The 25,834-nt window shown below is 38.2% G+C and overlaps 1 protein-coding gene across 1 annotated transcript in view; it reads left to right on the forward strand.

The window, feature by feature from the left end:
* Nucleotides 1–25,834, forward strand: part of LOC136877362 (luciferin 4-monooxygenase) — a 96,653-nt gene that overhangs the window by 21,800 nt on the left and 49,019 nt on the right. The window contains exons 2-3 of the mRNA XM_067151339.2: nucleotides 5,968–6,175; nucleotides 14,036–14,333. Coding sequence (XP_067007440.2) covers nucleotides 5,968–6,175; nucleotides 14,036–14,333 — 506 coding nt within the window. The remainder of the gene's footprint in view (nucleotides 1–5,967; nucleotides 6,176–14,035; nucleotides 14,334–25,834) is intronic.

Here is a 25,834-nt window from a genome sequence, read left to right on the forward strand (position 1 = left end):
TTCCCAATTTGTATTCTGAAAAGTTTTATATTTGTTATATTCTTGTCAACAGGAAGTCTTCAATATTTCAAATTTATCTGCTGAAGAAAGCTATCTTTCCATAATATTATATTTAAGTGATAAAAAACAGTGAAAAATATTACTGTAATTCTTTGTACTAGAAGTATGTACAGGTACCTCACAATTTAAAGTTAATGAGAATCTCAATCAATCAATCAATCAATCAATCAATCAATCAATCAATCAATCAATCAATCAATCAATCAATCAATCAATCAATCAATCAATCAATCAATCACACACACACACACACACACTGGGGTTTTTTTCTGAGCAACTTTGGAATCACAGACGGTTATTTACAGTGATAACCTTGATGTAAGTTTAACCTAACTTCCCTTGAGTAATAAGCACTTAACCAGAAGTTTTCTGAATGACTAAACACATCAAGGACTATGGAAAATATAGCCTAACCTATAGTACATGAACTAAATATTGTACACATGCTTAGACCCAAATATATGAAAATTTGCTTTCAGTTGTACACATAATCTAACTTGCATCAATTATCCCCCCTATAACTTAAAGCAATTTTTCAATTTTTTTAACTTTCTGAGATACATATCATGTCTTGGCTCAGCATCTTTACCCATCATGCCTTCTGGGTCTGAATTTTCCTCTAGTTCGGTGGGTTCAGTTTCCTCTTTATCATCGCTAGATTGCTGTGTATCTGGGGTCATTGGTGCCACATCAGCGTCCGCCTGCTCTCCAGCTGGAACAGATTCCCTCGCTGGACTCAAAGGGGTTGGTTCATTGGTTGCTGCTCTGTTGCAGGGATCTTGTCTGGAGGTGTGGTCTTCAGCAAGCACAGCTTGGTTTACTCCTCACTGCCTTGTGTCTCAATCAATCAATACTGACTGATTGATTGATTGATTGATTGATTGATTGATTGATTGATTGAGTCTGGTGTCATTGGTATTAATAACAGCAGTAAATCACCAATTAATTGGAAATAACCTAGTATGATGTGGGTGTATAACTATTATACCTCAGAACATTCAAGGAGATGGAGTCATTGCTCCCATTATGGTTTTTATTACATTAAACATCATTACAATTGAATTTCCAATATAAATGCACCATCTGACAATATGAATACCTATGACAATTTATCATACTGATTGAAAACCAGATTTCTTTAACATCATATCACCATTTAAATACAGTCATCACTGTATAAACCCAGTGCACTGAGATTTCAATTCATCTCATATTTTAATTTTATACATCGGTCAACTGAACAACTATGATTGACATTCATAAGAAACATGATTTGGTCCTATTGTTCTACCTTATAAATTTTCTGTCTAGCAACATTTTTACTGTTATGGTTGTTGCTTGAGCATCATCAACGAATCTAAGAAGTTGTTTATCGGTACCTAATTTTATGCAAGCTGTCATCTTTCCTAACACTAAATGAGATACTGTGGACAACTCTCCCACTGAAAAAAGAAACAAACTATATTACACTGAGATTCACAGTCAAACAACTCCTACATTAGCTACCGGTACTTAACATAATTATTTCCATCAGCTTATCTTCTGGCATAGAAGTTCACATTTCTTCTCTCATTTAACTTGTTATTCCCATCAAGAAGTCTTAACAAGAATGCTGTGTAAATCAACTTATCTGGACCTCCTTCACATTCACACCAAACCCTCTGCCACTCAACACCGCACCTATGAGCAAATCAAATAACTTCCTGCATTTCATAAAAAATAAATCCCAGTTGATTTTCCTGGATTTCCTCAACGATAATCTCATGAAAATTTTACTAGAGATTCAGTCGCAGCATTATCCTGACTGTTACCGGTGACCCAATATTATTATAATCAACACTTAGCTATGGTTGCCTACCTACATTGTTTAGTTAATCTCCTTGAACACACTGATGTGGTTAATTTATCAATAATTAACTATTATTATTATTTTTTTTTTCTATAATGCAACTTACTTGGTTTACCCCTCTACATCAAATTTATCAATCAATTTTAAAGCAAACATTATTCATCTCTACAACAATGCCAATTTAAATATTTACAGCACATTATTTAGATTTAAATGCTGGCCTATACATTAACTCCTAAATTTGTGTTATGATTGTTATTATTATTGTGCGTAAATAGGGAAAGATCATTATAAGATGATATTGACTGCACTCCTAACCATGACACAAACAAAGGATTGATTAATCATTACTACCGACAACTCGTGTGATGATAACGTACATTTAGTGTAAACTACAACTTAGATTGCATATGACTTACTCGTAGGTTGCAATCCTATTCCATCCTTGATCCGCCTGCCTCCGCCCTGCTTATTTAGAACATTTTGACCTGGATGCAAGACATTTCAATAATCTTCTGCATCCACAAGTGGCCTTCATTGAAATGATTACAAACTTGCTACTCATGTCTTGAAGTCTTAATTCTAAACACATCCTATGATACATGACACTAATACATTTACATTCCCTAACATACTTAAATCTACACTCTGATAACCTTCTGATTCTAAGTTGTTAACTTGAACATGTTCTTTGTGAGCTACTGTTTTGTCAGCTGACTTACTACAATTTCCTTACCTGGCCTAATTAGCACGCTCCCACTGCAAGGTCGATTGGTAGTGTTTATGTTGGGTGTCTGGTTGTTAACCCCTTGCTTCTGGGAATGCCTCTGCCTGCGGGCTTACCTCGGTTCCTCTGAGAAATCTTAGAAACAGTTTGTACAATTGTTAGCATGATATTCCTTGCTTCGTTCTTTCTCAAATGAATGAAATGAAAAGTCTTCACCTACTACAAGCTGGCTAATACAGAGCATGTGTCCTGTCTGCTGAGTAAAGTTTATGAGGCGAGATTATAACATGGCTGAATACTGAAATAAGACTTGAAGTGTCAATTCCTCCCATAAAATCTCCTATTTAGAACAACTTCGTTCCTAGAAATCTTCCCTTGGATCCTTAAGATCATTGGTTTAAAATCGGCAGGGCCGTACCAAAGTCAAAGTTACTGGACATTGTCCTGTGTCTAACCCCACAATATTTTCAAAGTATAAGACAACTCACTCACTGGTGGAGATCGATCACAATTGACATCTTAATAGAGTGACGACTCGGAGCACAACTAAATTGTCAGGACGCAGCCCTCTCTCAATATTACCCTCATCTTATGGCGGAAGGATACTACTATACGTTGCTGATTGAGCTACTCAGAGCATTCACTTTCCATACCAAAAGTCGTATTGCTTCACATTTTTGCCTTGCCTAATTCACAAAATCACTGCGTTTTGATTGATATATCTTGATTCAGAAATCGATCATCTATTATTAGATGACTTTGATGGCTGGGGTGGCGATACATTTCTTGGCGCATTTGTTGATGTCAGGTATCTCACACCAAGGTGCAGCGTTAGCATCCAACCCATGTGTCGCCTTGCCTAACTCACAAAATCACTGCATTTTGATTGATATATCTTGATTCAGAAATCGATCATCTATTTTTAGATGACTTTGATGGCTCGGGTGGTGATACATTTCTTGGTGCAGTTGCTGATGTCAGGTATCTCGCACCAAGGTGCAGCTTTAGCCTCCAACTCATGCATCGCTACTGCGCACTTTCTAGTTATTAATTACACGTTACAGATTTAAAGTTGCTACTTGCACTTAAATTATCATATTTTAACCTAATGTTAGGACCACACAAATACTTCTTTAATTTCAGTCACATTTCAGAGATCAGCTGAATATTCCTGCTCGCTAGTTTTAAAACTGGAAAAAATGGCAACCTTGGCTCAAAGGTTTTCGATGTTCCTCGGTCTGGATGATTCCAAGATGAATAAGAGGTGTTTGGTATGCCTGTTTTGATCTTCTTTCTCTATCTTGCATTCAATTCATTAACAGACATGAGCTTAGGTGATCCAATTAAAACACCAGTGCACATGTTTGAAGTATCTGTAGGGTACGTTCAGTCTCTTTAGTAGTTCCACTCCTGAAGGAGGGCTCTTTCATTAGCCATCCACGGAGATGTTCCCACATTTGTTTCCTTGTCATAGCTTTCACCTGCAGCTGCACCGGATGTCGGATGCTGTCTTTTCAAAGATAACATTTTTATGATCAAAACAAACGTGACATTTGGAGACTTGGCTAGTTTAAACGCTTTCTTGCATTTCTTGCATTCAATTCATTAACAGACATCAGCTTAGGTGACCCAATTAAAACACCAGTGCACATGTTTGAAGTACTTGTAGGGTACGTTCAGTCTTTTTAGTAGTTCCACTCTTGACGGAGGGCATATACCACAGTTTGGCTGCCAAGTTTGGACTGAAATCTGCTGTACTGGCTGCGAAACCATTTAATATTTATTGAAGCCAATGTTTTATTTTAATCAGACTTGATCAGATGGGTGCAATACATCCAACAAGAAGTTTCCTGAATTACTCATCATATCAAGGACTACAGAAAACATAGCCTAACCTACAACACATTAGAAAAATACATAACCTTTCTTGCATTCAATTCATTAACAGACATCGGCTTAGGTGACCCAATTAAAACACCAGTGCAGATGTTTGAAGTACCTGTAGGGTACGTTCAGTCTTTTTAGTAGTTCCACTCTTGACGGAGGGCATATACCGCAACTGTATGAGACAAAGTCCATAGTACAGTATGATTGATTATCTTAGTTTATGGAGACGTACAGAGTCTTTATTTTATAACTGTGCAACAGCACCACCAAAGTCGCAGCAAGTTGCCACATTGACCCTCTTCTGCTGGCTGGTAAATAATGTACTGTATTTGTGTACTGTTCAGCATCAAGTAACAGTCATAAAAAAGCTATTTCCAGTGAAACTAACAGACAAAAACTCACCTGGCATTAAAGAAAACACTCAAAGTGATGGCCCTCAGTCCTCAAACCCATTTGGCACATCTTAAACGAGTACATAACAGACTGTAAAAACCAGCTATGAAAGCAAATCCTCATGCCACTTTCAGGCTCTATTAAATTTTGGACAGCTCCAAGTTTGTTCAGTTCTGCTTTTAACAGTCTAGTTGCTTTCCCAAGCTGAAGAAAGTGACATGCCAGCCTGTACAGTGAGATGTGACAGAGATTTAGAGGGGCTTCTTTCCAAGAGAGTTCCTATTTCATTGAGCTTTTCTTCTGTTCAGTTCATCTCTTTCATTTCTTTTTATGAATATGTTCTGTAGTACAGAACTTCATCACTATGCTACATACGGTACTTCTATTTTGAAGACAGACCCCAGGAAATCTGTGAATAAATTGAACCTGGCATTCCTTAACAAACAAATATTTTGCATAGCACTCCACTACAAACACATGTTGTTCTACTGTAAACATCCACTTTTTCAAGCAGCTCTGTGCAAAAAAAAAAAAAAAAAAAACATACAGAAACTACATGGCTTAAATTAACGTATTAACTGTAGAGCAATGGCAAAATTAGTTAACCTTTGTCGAAGCCAATAAGATGACTAATATTAACATTGTGCCACCAAGTTCAACTACTGACCTGAGGCTGCAGATAAGTCTGCTGCTGCCACTGCTTGTGGTGAGGTCGTTGTACAAATAGCATCATGTCTAACTTGCACAACTTCAAAATAAAAGCTGTATCTACTGTACTGTGTTATACATCTTTCTAAGGCCTGTAAATAGCCCAGCTCTTGTCTGTGCGTTGTCCAATGATGTTTCAAGTTTTTACGTGTATATACCGGTAATGTTTGTCGTATTGTCTTCAGTTTCTTTTCATTTAATTTTTTTCAGACAGTTTGAAATCTGTTTTATGTTGGTGGTGTTTGAACTGTCCTTTCCACAGTGATAGTCATACAGTAATTTTCTATCAATAATTTCAACATTACTAAACTTTTATTTAAGCTAAAAGTTCTGTAACTTCCAGGCATATCCTCAATATAATGAGACTGTGACTGCAGCAGTAGTTGCTGAGCGAGCTGTCCGCTATGCTGCGACCTTGCAGTCCCTGGGAGTAGGATGTGGGGACAGAGTGGTGGTGTGTTGTGGAATTCACCCACACTACTCTTCACTACTCCTCGGTACTATTTGCTGTGGAGCAGCTTGTGCCACTCTCAATAATAAGTTTGACTCAGGTCAGTACATTTTGTAGTCTCTGAATGAAAAAATTGATATAGTTAATCAGAAATTAATCTACCATAACTATATAAGTTAATGTATCATTGCGTGTTTTAATATTTGCTTTTCTTTAGACCTATTTCTTTTTTCAGCGTCTTCTGGTCAGGTATGTTGTAAAAAATGAAATGGCGTATGGCTTTTAGTGCCGGGAGTGTCCGAAGACATGTTCGGCTCGCCAGGTGCAGGTCTTTCGAGTTGACTCCCGTAGGCGACCTGCGCATCGTGATGAGGATGAAATGATGATGAAGACAACACATACACCCAGCCCCCGTGCCATTGGAATTAACCAATTAAGGTTAAAATCCCCGACCCGGCCGGGAATCGAACCCGGGACCCTCTGAACCGAAGGCCAGTACGCTGACCGTTCAGCCAACGAGTCGGACAGGTATGTTGTAGAAATCATCTCTTTGTATTTTATTTCTTAAGATACCCATCCTCAAGAAGCTGTAATTAATAATGGTAAATTTCTGTAGCTTGGAAGGGTATTTAATACATCTAAATATAGCTCAGAAACCCTATACAGTTTCTCTTACCAGAGGCATAACTAATATGATATAGGTCCACCTGCACGAAACAAAATTGGGTCCCCTCAAAGAAATTGTATAAAACCAACCAATATCATATAGATTTAACTACAGCAGATATTTTAATGCAATCTATATCCATTTAATATGCCAGGTGGTCTGTTAGCCCCTTGTGATATAGTTTTTTTTTTGCATCCCACCACTTTTACTACGGTTCTGAAATACATTGGTCCCTCTCCTTAAACTGAGGTAATATGTGAGATGTGTGGTTATGGACTAGAAGACAGCAGGAATTGTGAGTACCACTATTAATTTGTTATGGGTACCCTGAATGAACCTGTAAAATGAGCACAGATATGAAGAACACGTATCTTTCAATAGGAGGTGCACACACAGACCAGGAGCAGGTAATATATAGGCTGGGAACTGTGCACTGCATGTCAAGCTTCGCAGCAGCTTACATCGCAAGAGCACAGTGGGAAATGTGATAATGAACAGTATCAAGAACGTTATCTGGATAGATGACAACTGATAGGCATGACATTTTGGAGTGTGGAAAGATGTCTGCAAACTATTGCATTCCTGGGAAGGACATGGCCTGTTTGAGATCATCCCATTACATATGCTATCTGCTCATAATGAAGAGGTTGTGTTAGATCCTGTCAAGCATAGTAAAAGAGATATGGAGCGGCCATGTGTAGCATACTCTGGAAACAGTACAAGGCAATTTCATCTCATCTACCACATCTACTTCTCTTTTTGTGTTGTAGAAGGTGTTAACACAAGATTTTGTAAAGTCGACTGATGTTTTGTCAATTCCATCAGAGTCATGAATACCGGAGATCTTTTCACAATGCTTTGTTTCTACAAAGTATTGCCCATCCTGTTTGTTTGTCTACATAAATCTCAATTGTTGAAGTGTAGTACATTTTTTCATCAGCCATTGCAAATATCTTCAATCCATACTTCGCAGGCTATTTGGGCATGAATTGTCTGAATGAACATTTGCCACAGAATGACTATCATTTCGTCTATAATCATATACTCCCCTTCACTATACTATTCTTGAGAGTACGCAACAAGTACCTCAAAAGTACTTCTGATAGCTGCAATTTTATCCAAGAGTTTTCATATTTCTCTGGTTGTCACCTGAGGGCTCTCAGCAGCAACCGAAGCCTCCTGTACATCATACAAAGTGGAAAAAAATTCAGGTGCAATCCCATCTGTAGCCCATAAATCTTCAAATAAACCACAAACAAAGAATTTAAATAAATAAATAAATAAATAAATAAATAAATAAATAAATAAATAAATAAATAAATAAATAAATAAACAAATCATTGATCTGCATTTAGAACTGTCGCCCAGGAGGCAGATTCCCTATCAATTGTTTACCTAGCTCTTCCATAAATATTTTCAATGAACTTGGAAGTTTATTGAACATTTCCTTGATAATTTATTCCAATCCCTTACTACTCATCCAATAAGTGAATATTTTCCCCAATCTCTCCTCTTGACTTCCAACTTTGTCTTCATATTATATTTCCTACTTTTAAAAGCTCCACTCAAGCTTATTCTTCTACTTACATCATTCCAGCCAACACAGCACTGACAGTTTCAAACATACCACACAGTCAAACATCTCGTCTCCTTACTCCCATGTGTTCCTAGCACAAAATTTGCAACATTTTCATAATACTACTCCTTTGTTGGAAATCACCCAGAAGAAATCATGCTGCTTTCCTTTGAATATTTTCCAGTTCTCGCATCAAGCAGTCCTGGTGAGGAAGCCATATACTGGAGCCATACTCTAACTGCCGTCTTAGCAGAGACTTATACGCCCTCTCCTTTACATCCTTTCTCATCATCATCATCATCATCATCATCATCATCATCATCATCATCATCATCATCATCATCATCAATGTCCCACTCCAGTTGCCCTGGTGTTGTTTTGCATCCTTTCTACAACCCCTAAATACTCTCATAACCATGTGAAGAGATCTGTAAACTTTCTTAACAACTTGTTAATATGATTAGCCAATGAAGATCATTCCTTATATTAACACCTAGGTACTTACATTGTTCCCCATGCGGTACTATCACAATACACAACCAAACCAAACCAAACCCCATGGCACTACAGCCCTTGAAGGGCCTTGGCCTACTAAGCGACCGCTGCTCAGCCCGAAGGCCTGCAGATTACGAGGTGTCGTGTGGTCAGCACGGCGAATCCTCTCGGTCGTTATTCTTGGCTTTCTAGACCAGGGCCGCTATCTCACCGTCAGATAGCTCCTCAATTCTAATCACGTAGGCTGAGTGGACTTTGAACCAGCCCTCAGGCCCAGGTAAAAATCCCTGACCTGGCCGGGAATCGAACCCGGGGCCTCTGGGTAAGAGGCAGGCACGCTACCCCTACACCACGGGGCCGGCCACAATACACAACACAATACAGTAATTAAAACTGAGAGGACTTTTCCTCTTAGTGAAACTTACATTCATACTTCTACATTCTGGCGAGGTATAACAAGCCTATAACAGTCCTTATTTCCCCAGTGTTTGTCTCCATAATACTGCTATCTCAGGAGCAGCATGCTTTTATGCTTTGTAGATGTACATTTGTAAAACTTATTTCTTCAATAATAGGATCAGGAAAAAATAAACACCAGGAATCATAGATAGTCAGTGGCATAATATTAGGGCCTGCATTGTAGCTAGGCCCGGGACTGAAAGGAACTGCAGACTTTCCCAGAAAAAATAACTAATGCCACTCTGCATGGGACAGGTGACAGCATGATGTTATAGAACGGGAAGAAAAATTATTGGTATTACAATTTGTAAATAGAGTAACTATCAGGTGGTAGCATCTGTCTGAAATTATTGTTATTGTGTTGAGTCTAGCGCAGCCATCTCTTGTAACATGAGCGGCACACTCTCTCAAACAGACCTGCACAAGGAAAAACCAAAGAAAATTAGTACAGTACCAAAATATATTTTAGACCTAATTATTCTTGTTACTCTTTCTCTGCAGAACAATTATTTTCAAAACTCAAACTTATAAAGAATTACCTATGAAATGGTATGAGCAAGACGGACTTGGCCTCCTCAGCATCAAATGTGACATCTGCTGATATCATGGAAATCGTCAATGCTTTAGCATCACAGAAAGTACGCCAAGTGATCCAGTGTGAAAATGGGAATCTGTGGAAAACTATCTCCTCTCCCACTCACCAACAACTTGTGGTGGGGATAACTTCTCCCTTATTTTCATTCAGGGATTCCCTAGCTCTGCTTGGGGGAAATACATTCTAGCCACGCCCGTGCTGTTCTAAGCTTCGAGTTCCTGCGAACTCACTCCCAGACAAAGAAATGTGCGTCCATGGTTCATGTCCCTGTCGGGTACACTGTTAAGAAAAGTGTATTTTGATAAAAATGCAATTACAGCGTTCACTAATTTTCTTACCAATTGGTCAAAGTTTTCATGACAGTGAGTGGTGAAGACTCAAACTGCAGCATAACTCAGTTTGTTAAGAAGACCCATAGCTAGCACAAGAAGTTAGAATGTAGAAATGTAATTTTTGCACCATAGACACTTATGTTCAGCTCTGCTGTAAAATTTACATTGCTGACTTTGGGTCCCTTTCTGTCCAATGGGTGACATTTTATGATCTTTTCTACTTTAAAAAGCTCTCTTTGATTATTCATCCACTTATATCATTCTACATCATCTTTCTGATGACAGCTTGGAACATACTGCTTAATTGAGCAGCTCGTCTCTTTATTCCTAAGTTTTCCCTGTCCAAAGTTGTGTATTTGTGTGTGTGTTTGCAACCCCATACTGTGAAATCGTGGTCCAAATTGAGACATGTAAAAGGTTTCTAGTATTGTTCCCGTGTGGAGTGCTAATTGATTCATTTCCTCAGCCGACTTAAATAAATGTCAGAAATCAATAACCCGGTTCCTTTTTCTTAATTGTTTTCATACATCTAAAGACTAGTAGTAGGGATTTCAGGCCCTCTGCAAACATCTAAGATCCTGGGTTTGGCTCTGGGTGTGTAACTGGCAGACCCACAAATGTTGGGACTTGTGGTTAGAGTTCATCTGTGTTGTGTATATAATTTCTTTTCTCTTGAGTGTTTATGTGTTTATTGTATTGTGATGTCATTCAGGGTTGGCATTGGTGTCAACCAATGGTGCAACGGGTTTGTATATATGGGTGGGGTTCAATTTGAACCCAAGGCATCTGAAGTTTGTGTTTGTTTATGTTATATTACTTAAGGTTATTCCAGTGGGAAATTTATTAATGTTAGATTAGGTGTCACTCAGATTTGTTTATATTTGAGTACCACTGTTTTGTTTGCCCAGTAAAATTGGGAGTAGTTTTAGTGATTAATACTTAATATTCCATACATGTGGAGTCATGGAATAGATTCTTCTTGAATGGTTATACTCGGTCTTTCCCAAAACTTGAACAATGCTCGATGTATCCAAAGTTCAATTTTGTGAAATTCGATTATGTATTCGCCATGTATATTTGCGTCATTTTTCATCAACATTAGGGGTATAATAAATCCTTTGATTTTTAAATTTTAAAATATTGTTCTCATTCGATTATGGTTATATGACCCCCATATTTTCCTACCCTTTATGCCGCTAAGTTATTTATATATTTTTGATGCTCATTTGATTTATACCCAATTAATGACCCTGAAGAATTTTGCCAGAGACTCTATGGGTAGAGGGCAGGAGTAACAGCAAGTCAATAATTAATATCTTCACCTAGGAACTCTTTTTAAGCTGCTCAGTATTTTAAGCCAATTTTAGAACAACAAAAGGATCAATATCTAATATCAAAAATAAAAAAATCTTACTTTAGGTCCCTTTCCGCACAACAGATCACATATGAAGAGTAAGCTGGAATTCAAGAGGATATATTGGGGCAAATATTTGTTTATATGAAGATAAATTAGAAACTGGAATAATCTACCAAGGGAGATGTTCATAAATTTCCAACCACCTTGAAATCATTTAAGAAAAGTCTAAATAAACAACTGATAGGGAATCTGCCACTTGGTGACTGCTCTAAATACAGATCAGTTGTGATTGATTGATTGATTGATTGATTGATTGATTGATACTATACTATACTGCCGTATCCTATACAGGAAATTTTGGTCATTTGATGGAGATGATTCAAGCAGACATCATGGTTATTATAATAATATTTATCTTTCCTACACAGGAGATCTCAGACATTTGATGGAGGCAACTGAGGCGATGAGTGACAGAGTGGACTGTGCCAGAGTTAGATGGAACCGAGATATTTTGAGTGTTATTTTTTAACGTTGCACCGACACAGATAGGTCTTATGGCGATGATGGGATAGGAAAAGGCTAGGAGTGGGAAGGAAGTGGCCGTGGCCTCAATTAAGGTATGGCTCCAGCATTTTCCTGGTGTAAAAATGGGAAACTATGGAAAACCACCTTCAGGGCTGCTGACAGTGGATTCCGAACTCACTATCTCCTGGATGCAAGCTGACAGCTACGCGCCCCTAACCGCACAGCCAACTCACACGATTTTGAGTTTTGTGTTTGCCCTAATAAAGTGGAAAATGTTCCTGTTTACTTATATTTCATTGTTTTTTTTTTGCTATTTGCTTTACGTCGCACCGACACAGATATGTCTTATGGCAACGACGGGATAGGAAAGGCCTAGGAATAGGAAGGAAGCGGCCGTGGCCTTAATTAAGGTACAGCCCCGGCATTTGCCTGGTGTGAAAATGGGAAACCACGGAAAACCATCTTCAGGGCTGCCGACAGTGGGGCTCGAACCCACTATCTCCCGATTACTGGATACTGGCATTTCATTGTTTACCATCTCAAAGTATACATATCAATCTCTTTAGGAAAATTATTTACAAGATGTAATTCCGTCATATAACCATCTACTTGGTTCTTTTCACCTGCAAACAAACAAAATAACCATACATTGCAATTGATTCATCCCCTCTGTATTGTTAGCTCTTCTTTTGTCATAAAGTTTTCTTTCCTCCAACAAATTACGATATCACATGAAAAAAAAAAGCATCACCCAAATCTCTGTCCATCTACCCACTATCCCATCAGTCTAACACAATAGGTACTTCCCCAAAAATCACCTTCAGTACATGGTTATTATAGATCTTTTGTTTCCTCACAAAAGGTATTTACATCTTCAAGTAAATGAAATATTGAACTAATGCCAAGGTAAAAAATATATTTCAGTACCTTCAGATTTTGGAGTCTTCCTCAACATTCTCAGCCGTACTCTAGTAATCTGGCTGGAACACATTGTAATTCTGTGTTGTATAGGGTAGAACAGACATCAAATCCTTGTATTTAGCTTTATTAATTTTTCTTCCTCTTGCACGGAAATTTTTCAATTTGAAAGATATGCGCCTTCTTCAATTTTCATTAATTATTTTATTTGAGTAAATTTTGATACATTCTTGCCGACTTATCAGTTCATATTAAAAAGCATTTTATGCATGATAAGTCACCACTTTTATACAGCACAGAATATATCATTTTCAGTTTTTATAACTTCGCGGTATTTACACCAGCTCACATTAGTTGCTATTGAATGTATGCCACTCTCACATCCAACACCTTGCTGCTTTACAGGAACCACCTTATTCATTTCATCATTGATATGCTCTAATCCTGAGTCTCTATGCATTTAAGCCCTTTTTCTTTTCTACTTATTATCTTTCTTTTCATAACTAATCATTACTTCTCCACCGTCCATCGTGTTGTACACAACTAACACGTGTTTGAGGACAGGCACAGCTTTGACCAACTTGTGTGGCTGACAGGCAGCATGCAGCACGAATGCTCACTGTTTCGCAGCATAAACATGAGATGAGTAATTCGCATAAAGGAAGTTCTTTAAACTAGGCAGGAAGATGCCTACAGATGTGGTTGATATTATGCACACTGAAAGATGAATGTATGCACTACACCAGTGTACCAATGACTCAATTTTACCAAATTCTTGGCATAGCTCACTCTCTCACTGCCTCAGCTCAACTTGATGTTATAATATCTATCTTTCTTGCATACGAGATCTTGGATGTTGAATGTTGGATGGAGTGATTCAACTTAATAAGGGATCTAGCAGACATTACTGATATTGTAAAAATATTTCCTTTTCCTGTACTGGAAATATGGGTTGTTTGATGAGGTGATTTAACTCAGTGCAGGATCTAGCAGACATTATATTTCTGTTATCACGATATTTATCTTTCTTTTGCAGGAGATCTCAGGCGTTTGATGGAGATAATCCAGCCCAAGGTAGTATTCTCAATGTCTGATGCTGTGCCCCAGTTGCAGCCTGCATTATCACAACTGGCAACAATTCCAAAGCTGATAGTTCTTGATGATGAGGATACATGGAAGTGGTTCATAAACAATAAAATAGCTTACCATGAACCTCAAGGAATAGATCCGTACACAAATGTAGCAGCTATCATGTGCTCAAGTGGAACATCAGGTCTACCTAAAGCAGTACAGATCACACAAGCCAACCTGTTCACTTCACTAATGGCTTTCAAGTAAGTGGTAATATTGGAGAAAACAAACTTTTACTTTATTATCAGCCCTCCTTCTGTGGATCAGTGGCACAGAGTTGATCTCTGGATCCTAAGATTGTGGGTTAAAACCTGGCAGAAGTAGTTTGATTCTTGAAGGCCAGGAATAAGTCCATTCATTACTCCAAGTCACAATGTTAGCATTTGGTGTTTGCTCAATAAAATTAATTAAAACTCAGTCATAGATCACCCAGGGCTGTTCCTCTGTCAACCTGTAGAGTAAAACAGAACATCAAAATTGATGTGCAAGCAGCCTAAATGGCATTAAATCAAAATGCCTGCATATGGTAGCTGAGCCTACATGATTATGGTGGTTGTTGTTACCACTAAGACAAGAAACATAACTCTTTACAAGTGGAAACTTAAGAATAAATCAATTCTGATTCTGTCTCTATTAAAGCCCTGGAAAAAATGTGATCATGCACTGAGCCACAACGTACTTAGGCAAAGCAACATACATAGTACCTATCTAGAGGGAGTAAGCAACTGTCCGATCATTAGCAGCAAATCAAACACAAATGGAAACGAGGTCGACTACCGACCAGGAAGGAGTGGGTGTTAGAGTGGTTAGGAAGCAAGTGAAATAAGTAGCAAGTAAAAATGTAATCATGAGTCACATTTTGCCATGGCTGCACTAGAGCATTCAGTAAGTTTTCCTGTGAAAATAGAAGTGGCACAATGATTTAAATCTCTGATCTTCCAACACTACCATTGATGTTCATATCCTCCTTATTCATGCAGGTACAGTACCTGGCCAAAAGTTTCTGGACACAGTCTCATTCACTACTCCTTCCCCTATGAAAGGAATTACTTCTTCTTCTTCTTCTTCTTCCATTCCATTTTCCAGATTCTTTCCGGGTAGGGTAGTGTACCAAAGCCCTCCATCTTACTCGATCTTTCCACCATTCCTCTTCTAGTACTTTATTGTTACTGACTCCTCTATTTGCAATACAGTCCACAACAGAGCTCCTCCATCTCATTCTAGGCCGTCCCCTAGGCCTCTTTCCAGTCTCTGTATCCATGAATGCTCTCTTTGGTATTCTCTCTCCTGGCATTCTCATCATGTGTCCAAACCATTTTAGCTTTGCTATATCAATCTCTTCTTGAAGTTTACACACTCCCACATTTCTCATTATTTCCTTCATTTTATATTCTATCTCGTCTTGTCTTTCCCTGTATGCTCCTCAAGAACCTCATTTTAGCTGGTTGTATCTTACTGTGGTTCCACTTAGTTAACGTCCAGGCTGCTGAAGCAAAGGTCAGTATAGGTTTATAATAGAATGAGTACGATAACTTCTCTTCTTCCGGGGAGGCCGTCTACTACAGTATATTTTGGTAAGTTTCCACAGTAAATGATTTTGAATTTTCCATCAGGTCTGATATAGATATTGGACATGGCATAGCTCACAGCTGAGATTCTATTACATCCCAAATATGGTCTTTGGCTTTTCGCAGACCAGTCAAGTTCTTGAATACCCAAATCACCACATTGTTTTGTGTATGAGGGCATTACCATGTTGGAACAGGAAAGGATGATCACCAAACTATTGCCACAATGTGGAAAGTGTATTATTGTCCAGAATGTTTGTGTATTTCTCAGCCATAAGTTTCTCAGTTACAAGCTTTCTTTGAGATATCCATCAAGCTTCCTTCAATCTGTGCCTATTTGGAACTTGGTATGTTTTCCATTAGATATCAGTTTCCTTCAACTTGGAGAAACTCAACATGACTAAAATGAGTTTTCACTGTTAGCTGTGCTGCACGTTCTACATTTCATGTTGCTAGTTTGCAGAATGGGGATGTGTAGAACACACTTTATAAGATAATCAAACATACTTCATTCCTGTGACATATTCACGACATTGTGACAAAAACAATGTTCCCCAAAGTGTAAGGGATATTTTTTGTTTAGTCTCTGAAATCACAGAGTTCTTTCCTAGCATAGTATTAACAGCAGGCGAGGCTTCATAATATGATTTGCAGAACTGCAGAACCACCAGAATGAAAGATATATGGTAATATACTGCAATGAACAATCCCATCCTTCATATTGTGCATGGTTATTGAGCCAAAAATTGACACCTCAATTCATTTTCGGGTGATCTGGCGATCTTGACTGTCACCCATAAGTTTCTGTACAATCTGCATGGATTGTAGTATGGCTGACCTGTTTATGTGTATTAGATGTTGCAGCTGGTAATTTCTTGTTTTAATTTCTAGTGCTTCTCCTTTCTTGGACTATAACCCTCTTTGGGACGACCTTGTCTGCAAAAGTAAAAAAGACCTTTAGACCTGGCTTGATGATTTGATTTGAAATGGCATTGCTCTGAGTTGGCATCTTGCTATTAGACTGCACTGTGGTGAAGAATTAGTTCAAGGGTTTAAACTGACCTTTTGACAAGGGTTTTAATAGGTAGTCTTTCACTCTTCGTAATACATCTAGCAAGTTGAGACAAGCCGTAAAAGTAATTAAGTATATACCAAAATGAACATTCTGCAAGGAATCATGATGTTTCTCCATAATGATACAGATGAAGGTGAATTCTTCAAAGTTAGGTAGCCATAAAAATGAAAATGCTATATATATCAGTCAGTCAGTCGGTCCGTCAGTCCATCAGTCGGTCGGTCCGTCGGTCAGTCGGTCGGTCAGTGAAATTAAATTTAAATTTTAACACTGATGATGGACCTTAGTGTCCAAAAACCTGTTAAATGTTTTAATAAAGTGTGTGCTGATACGACTGTATATAATCATAATAATAAAACAATAGCAATAGGCAAAAATCAAATTTGTTGCACAAGGACAAAGCTCATTTTAAGTCTTGCGATGCAAAGAACAAATCTCGCTAAGTCGCTTTAAGACACCGAAAACCATGTCTTAAGGCTGTAAAACCAACCTTACCGGGCGAGTTGGCCGTGCGCGTAGAGGCGCGTGGCTGTGAGCTTGCATCCGGGAGATAGTAGGTTCGAATCCCACTATCGGCAGCCCTGAAAATGGTTTTCCGTGGTTTCCCATTTTCACACCAGGCAAATGCTGGGGCTGTACCTTAATTAAGGCCACGGCCGCTTCCTTCCAACTCCTCGGCCTTTCCTATCCCATCGTCGCCATAAGACCTATCTGTGTCGGTGCGACGTAAAGCCCGTAGCAAAAAAAACCCCAACCTTTTCAAGACAATGGAACCACACTGTCACCACTCTGCTGTCAATGTGCCAGAGACCAGATGCTGATAGACTCAGAACAAGGCAATCGGAAGCATTACAACTACTGCAGGGCCAGATTGTGAAAGACTGCAGGAAGAAGACACAGTGAGTTTCTTTCATCGGTTGGCCAGCAGGTGCACCGTGCTTATCTGCCTCACACTGACTCGTCACTCCCCGCTCAACAGCATAGCAACCTTCTCAGACTCATTTTGGTCACAATGCTATAGCTGTTCTGCCAAGTTTTCCTTTCTGTTTTCCTACAGCTCCTGTATACTGTAGTTCCTGTTTATCATAGCTGACTCTATTTTCTTTTTCTTTTCCATCATAGGATTCATTAGGCATGGAGCTCATTGCTGTTGGCAGAGTAAAGGTACCTTACTTCAAAATAAAAAGACATGAGGTTTCCACCTTTTCATTACATAATATAATCACGTTAATGATTAAATTACATTAATGTCAAAAATATTTGCAGGACATATTTTGTCTCTTTGAGACATCATCAGCCACTTATTTCCAGCATAGATTAAAAATAGTCATGTACAGGCAGTAAAGAGTTGTCATACACTCATGATTCCTATAAATAAGAAACATGCACTTATCTCCACTAATATCAGGAAAAAATAATGCATAAAAATACTGTTTAGTAGTCCTTAAAAAACAGAAAAACACACATACACCTGTTCTTGCTATATTTAAAAATACACTTTTTAAAACAGGACCACTGAAAGAAACTCTATTATTCTGTGAGAAAATTTTACGGTGCTCATTGTCATGTTGTCTCATATACAGCTATAAGATCAGATGTGCTTCTGCATTCTATCAGACAGCTGTATATCATTCACTGAACTAACTTCTTTTCATCATACTTTTGTTTTCCTACAGATCCTATTTACTATATTTCCTGTTTCTCATAGCTGACTCTATTTTCCTTTTCTTTTCCATTCTTATTCTTAACACATTGAAGAATGAGCTGGTGAAGTTAGATCTTACACTGTGGACTAAGCATTTTAGTGCATTTTCAAATGTTTATACAAAAATACTGATAACCTTCCTTACAGTCACAAACCTATTTTGGATTCAGCAACATTTGAGCTATGCATGCATACCTTGTTTTTCAAAATTGGAGCAAAACCACTAACTTTTATAAATACATTTATAAACCTTTTCTACTTTCAATTTATTTTTTAAATTAACAATGTATATTAAAAACATGAAAGTTACATATTTGCACACACCATGGTATATTTACGTAACACTACATACATACATACATACATACATACATACATACATACATACATACATACATACATACATACATAAATACATACATACATACATACATATCATTGAGAAATGAAAAAAGTAGATAAACGGTGGAAATTGGCTCTAGTCATCGGCCGTGCGAGTCCATGCGGCTCTGAGGCTGTTTCAGTAGTACCAACTTAGTATCATAATAGAATTAGGTTCCGATGATGTGCTGCAACCTGGCATTTTTTTAATGATCTTCAAACACTTGGAATGTGTTTCAGCACTCTGTTAACATTTGTAGTACGTTGAAGCAGATATACAAGCACTAAAACTCAATGCCATACTGTGTAAGTCGCTCATCCTCCGCGGAACATTACCATCGATGCATGGCGCATGCCACTCGTCTTTAAAGTGTTAATAATTTTCACCTTTTCAGACTCATTTTGGTCACAATACTATAGCTGTTCTGTCAAGTTTTCCTACAGCTTCAAATTTGTATACAACTGGTCCTAAAATAACTTTGAAACTGATAGGACATGGGGAGGGACATATTAGGCGTTTTTGCAGGGTTGGAGGATGGATGCACACGAGGTCAGATGGCACTTACCATATGCAATTTAAATGTGTATTACACTAATGAACAGTTTATATACTAATCCAAATTTGTATAAACTTTATTAGTTTTATTCTGATCATTTCTGTATTTGGTTTTTGGAACTTGAATACATCTAAAATGCTCATGAGCATACTTCTGTAATTCACATTACTTTTGCACATACTATATCATCACAATCCACAGCCTCTTTCCAGTCACTCAACTAGGTCAGGAATGGAATGAATGATGCCCCATCTAGCGGCGAGTATAGGAATTGTGCTGGCTGCCAAAGCCTGTCACACTTCTCTGGGGCAATGATTAATGACTGATAGATGAAATGAAATGATATTAGAGTGTGTTTCTGGAATGAAAGAAGATAGGAAAAACCAGAGAAGCCAGAGAAAAACCTGTCCTGCCTCCATTTTGTCCAGCACAAATATCACATGGAGTGAGCGGGATTTGAACCATGCAACCCAGCGGTGAGAGGCTGGTGTGCTGCCACCTGAGCCATGGAAGCTTATACTGTATGATCACAATATTCTTCATAAATTATATTCCTTGACAACTGGTCCTAAAACAAACTTTTAGATTCTAAATAAGCTTACCTGCTGCATACCATTAATCATTTTTTTATATTTAAATTCATTGTCCATTCTTTTATTAGCACATGGAATTTAACAGAGGATCCTTATTTGGTATATTCACTTCAATTCATTTTAATGTTCCATCATATTTACTTACTAATCAATCAATCACTACAGATCTGCATTTAGGGCAATCACTCAGGTGGCAGATTCCCTATCTGTTGTTTTCCTAGCCTTTTATTAAATTATGTCAAAGAAATTGGAAATTTATTGAACATCTCCTTCGGTAAGTTATTCCAATCCCTAACACCCCTTCCTATAAATGAATATTTGCTCCAGTTTGTCCTCTTGAATTCCAACTTTATCTCATATTGTGATCCTTCCTACTTTTAAAGAAACCACTCAAACTTATTCGTCTACTAAATTCATTCCTCACCATCTCTTCTCTGAAAGCTTGGAACATCCCGCTTAGCCGAGCTGCTCCCAAGTCTTCCCAGCCCAAACTCTGCAACATTTTTGTAATGCTACTCTTTTGTCGGAAATCACCCAGAACAAATCGAGCTGCTTTACTTTGGATTTTTTTCCAGTTCTTGAATCAAGTAATCCTGGTGAGGGTTCCATGCACTAGAACTTTACTGTAGATGGGGTCTTACCAGACTTATATGCCCTCTCCTTTACATCCTTACTACAACCCCTGAACACCCTCATAACCATGTGCACCCTTTATTTACAATCCCATCTATGTGATTACCCCAATGAAGATCTTTCCTTATATTAACACCTAGATACCTACGATGATCCCCAAAAGGAACTTTCACCCCATCAACTCAGTAATTAAAACTGAGAGGACTTTTCCTATTTGTGAAACTCACAACCTGACTTTTAACCCCGTTTATCAACATACCATTGCCTGCTGTTCATTTCACAACATTTTCGAGGTCACGTTGCAGTTGCTCACAATCTTGTAACTTATTTATTACTCTATAGAGAATAACATCATCCACAAAAAGCCTTACCTCTGATTCCACTCCTTTACTCATATCATTTATATATATAAGAAAACATAAAGGTCCGATAATACTGCCTTGAGGAATTCCCCTTTTAACCCTCTTGGAGCCAAGAGCCGATCTGGTTGGCTGCTCCCCATCAGCTGGAAGAGGCCAGAGCTCTGCCTCCACTCTACTACTGTAAAGTGCCAGGCCGTTTTCAGTGGAAATACATGCATTTTAAAATTCGCGTATATCTACCGGTGTATAGCAAATACCGGCATGAAATGTTCTACATATCGACTACGTAGAATAAGAAACTGGTTTGGAGTGATATAAAGAGCCAAAGACGTTTTATTGTTGATTTATAGTTGTCGATAACGTTTATTTTTAGGAAGAGAAAGGAAAATTCGCACTTTCTCTCTCAATATCTACTTTGAAAAAATAATTTACGATACAAAAGAATATATGTAATTATGTATAATGTATTTCTAAATACAAGTCTATAGAATAACTAATTTGAACGAAAAAATAAAAACGTAAAAAATAAAAATTCAAACATATGTCGCTAGTAAAAACAAGGCAATTTTACTCACTGATAAAATTCGCGTGTATGTATCGATGTTTGGCAAATACTGACAACAAATTTTCTATGTGCGGACAACACAGTATTAAAATAATTCTGAATTATTAAATAAGTAAAAAATAGTAGTTGATATTATAGTTTTTTGTTTTCAGAAAAAATAGTTTCTCGTTCTCGGTTGTAGTATATATTAGAAAAATAATTTTATAATACAACAGAATTTACGAAATTAAGAAATGTATGGCACTAAAGCCGTGATTTGTTTTGACCTACTAAGCGACCGCTGCTCAGTTCGGTACCTGCAGTTTACGAGGTGAATCATGGTCAGTGAGACAGATCCTCTCAGTAATTATTCTTGGTTTTCCAGACCGGGGTCGCCCTCTCACCCTCAGATATCTCCTCAATTGCAATCATTTAGGGTCACTTAGATTGAGTAAACCTCGAACCAACCCTCAGGACCAGGCGAAAATTCTTGACCTGGGCGGGAATCGAACCCATGACCTCCGGGTGAGAGGCAGGCACGCTACAGTTGGCCCGCGGAGACCGGCATTTAGGTAATGATAGAGGACTGTATGTAACTATGAGGTTTAGCAGAGAGTAAGTGAAAAGTAAATTGAAGTGTGATATGGGCGGAGAATCAGACGGTAGGGCATGTTTAGGTCCAAGAACTTCCTTGAAGGAGACAGGAGGTTGAGGAATGTTGTCGGGTTCATTGGGACAAATTTCTACAAAATGTTCTCCAGAGACATCATCATCATATTCGTTATCACTAGTTTCATCTACCACCATATTCAGAGTAGCTTTAGTGCTGTTAGACACAATTAAACGTCTCTTCTTTAGCTGCTGTGATTGCGCGGACGTGTCCGGTATAATTTCGTCGCTACTCTCTGAACTAAATTCCCTGTCGCTATCCCATAAATCATCCGCGTTAACTTCGCACTGTTCTAAATACTGCATTAATTTATTGTTATCAATACCTGCTGAAAACGTACCACGTGAACAACATGCCATTTTTCTGTCACAAATCCACTCACTGCAAGGAGCAATCCCTTACTGACCGGTTAGCGGTATTTGTAAACACAGGAAACGACTCTTGTGAAAGGTATAACACCCTCTTAGAACTCCCAAAGCAAGGCCAGGCACACAATAACATGTAGCCCCTTTACTACAGGTTGTAACAAAAGTATGCACGTCATATAGGTTGCCTCAAAATTATGTATATCACAGAATTTTAAGCCGGCCGATGTAATCGGCTCTGGCAACTTCCGACTGGATTGTTAACGGCCGACCAGATCGGCTCTGGCAATTTAAAGGGCGGATGCTCGCACTACCGCCTGGCACCAAGAGAGTTAATTATTACAGGGTCAGATAAAGCTTCACCTACTCTAATTCTCTGAGATCTGTTTTCTAGAAATATAGCAACCCATTCAGTCACTCTTTTGTCTAGTCCAATTGCACTCATTTTTGCCAGTAGTCTCCCATGATCCACCCTATCAAATGCTTTAGACAGGTGCAGAGATCTATACCGTACCCTTTATTTACAATCCCATTTATATGATTATCACAATGAAGATCCTTCCTTATATTAACACCTAGGTACTTACAGTGATTCCCATGAGGAACTTTCACCCCATCAATGCAGTAATTAAAACTAAGAGGACTTTACCTATTTGTGAAACTCACAACCTGACTTTTAATTCATCTCACAACATTATCGAGGTCATTTTGCAGATGCTCAGTCTTGTGCCTTATTTATTACTCTATACAGAATAACATACTCCACAAATAGCCTTATCTCTGATTCCATTTCTTTACTCATAAACATAAAGGTCCAATAATACTGCCTTGAGGAATTCCCCTCTTAATTATTACAGGGGCAGATAAAGCTTACTTTGAGAGTGATAAAGTAATAGGTAATATATTACTTTTCTCAGTCAATCATGATGCAACTGTATTATCCCAAATGCTACTTATCGACAATGTGGTAACACCTAGAGGTACAGTAAATCATTTTCAAAGAACAAGGTACAAAGTTAGATTGAGACACAGAATATGTACTGTACAGTATGGGAAGAGGAAGCAACAAGAACAGGAGAAAAGGACAAACACATAGACAGAAAAGAACAAGGACATATTCATATCTTCATACACTGTCATTCATCATCACATGTGGGATCTCTCTTTATCATAGTTCTTCTCCATACATTTCTTCTCAGTCCTTGACAAACTCATTCTTGATTCCTAGAAAAATCAGAACAGTAGGAACAATACGTATTGGCAGATCTTCAGTTATTACGATAAAGAGAAAATACCCTCAGCTATTGTGTGCAGGTATTTTTAATTTGATGCCATCTGGCTGCCTGCTTGTCAAATTTTATGACTTTTTTTTCTAAGCGTACTAGATGAGAGAGTAAACCGTATCTCTCTTGGGCATCTATAGCTGAGTTTTAATGAATTTTGTTCGGTAAATGCCCAGTGTGTCATCAGAAATCTTTTAATGCCGATGGAAAATGGTAAAACAAACAGACAAACTCTTGTTTGCCAAGCAAGTTTGCTATATGATATGGGTTGTATATCTACATGTTTGTATTCAGGGGATTGAGAGGTTAAACTCCTCCATCAGCACCCCAGAAGCTTTCCTTTTTCCCCATTTTCACACCAGTATATTGGTTCCACCTAGTCAATACCTATAAGTTTATAAGGAACAGAAGAAACTTTTAATTACATCATCGTCATTTATTACATAGAACTGCTCATTGTCAGACTCATTCTGATTTCATCTCACTACATCAAGCGACTCTTTCATCTGATGATGTTCCAACATGCACTTTTCTGCTCCAAGCCTTTTCACACCCAAGCATCGCCAAAAACCTACTTACATTGGTGAGAAATTAAATCACTAGAAAGGAGAAACCCTTGCTTGTTTGTTTCCAATACGTTAAAGACAAGAGACCCAGCATTTGCCTGGTATGAAAATGAGAAAACATGGAAAATGATCTTCAGGGCTGCCGACAATAGGGTTCGAAATCACTATCTCACAAATTCAGGCTCACAGTTGCGCAACCCTAACCGCATGACCAATTTGCTCAGTTATTATTATTATTATTATTATTATTATTATTATTATTATTATTATTATTATTATTATTATTATTATTATTATTATTATTCATGGGCAGTGCGTGGTATTGTTACAGTGTTGCATAACTCCCAATAATTTTGCATTTCATTTGTCATCTTTTCTTCTAATATTTTAGTTTAATGAACTTAACATATATTCAAAAACATGTTAAAATCAACCATCTTTGGTTGTTCGCTGTCCTAATGCTTCATAATGGACCAATAAGCGCTGCTGGCTTTGAATCAAACTCAGGGGGTTCGCTTTCCTATGGCAATTCCCTAGTGGACAGCGCGGTGCAATGTACCTCATCAGGGATGAGCCTAAGCCTGTATAGCATCAGGTAGCATGCTCACCAGTATCAGTCTCAGGGAGTTGCACAAGACTAGCAAGGCCCCTATCGAGAAACAGTTCCAAATATCCCTGTTAGATTCTGCCACTCTGTGGAGATTACTTAATTCCTACTTTCTTTCCTCTTGCAAAAGTAATTTCATTTCCATTTTTTAAATTTACAATTTTTGCTTTATGTTGCTTCGCCGCAGATAGCTCTTACAGTGACGTGGGATAGGAAAGGACTAGGAGTTGGAAGGAACTGACCATGGCTTTAATTAAGGCACAGCCACAGCATTTGCCTGGTGTGAAAATGAGAAACTGCAGAAAACCATCTTCAGGGCTTCTGACAGTAGTGTTCGAACCTACTATCCCCTCACAGCCACATGACCCTAACCGCATGGCCAACTTGCTGGGTAATTTCTTTTCCACCCCATACCAGACCACCCAGAATATTACCAAGCATCTTGCTTCAATGAAAAACAGGAGGGCAAATTTTCATTTCAAGTGAGGCAAAAGTAACTGTGCCAGGCTGACTGACTCAGATGGTTAAGGCGCTGGCCTTCTGACCCCAACGTGGCAGGTTCGATCCTGGCTCAGTCTGGTAGTATTTGAAGGTGCTCAAATATGTCAGCCTCGTGTCAGTAGATTTACTGGCATGTAAAAGAACTCCTGCTGGACTAAATTCCAGCATCTTGGAGTCTCTGAAAACCACAAAAAATGTTGTTCGTGGGACGTAAAGCCAATATCATTATCATTAAGAGTAACTGTAGTTACAGTGTATAATTAACCTCTTATTTTCTGGGTTGTAATTGTCAGA

This window comes from Anabrus simplex, chromosome 1 (genome assembly GCF_040414725.1).
Source record: "Anabrus simplex isolate iqAnaSimp1 chromosome 1, ASM4041472v1, whole genome shotgun sequence".
Taxonomy (NCBI): domain Eukaryota; kingdom Metazoa; phylum Arthropoda; class Insecta; order Orthoptera; family Tettigoniidae; genus Anabrus; species Anabrus simplex.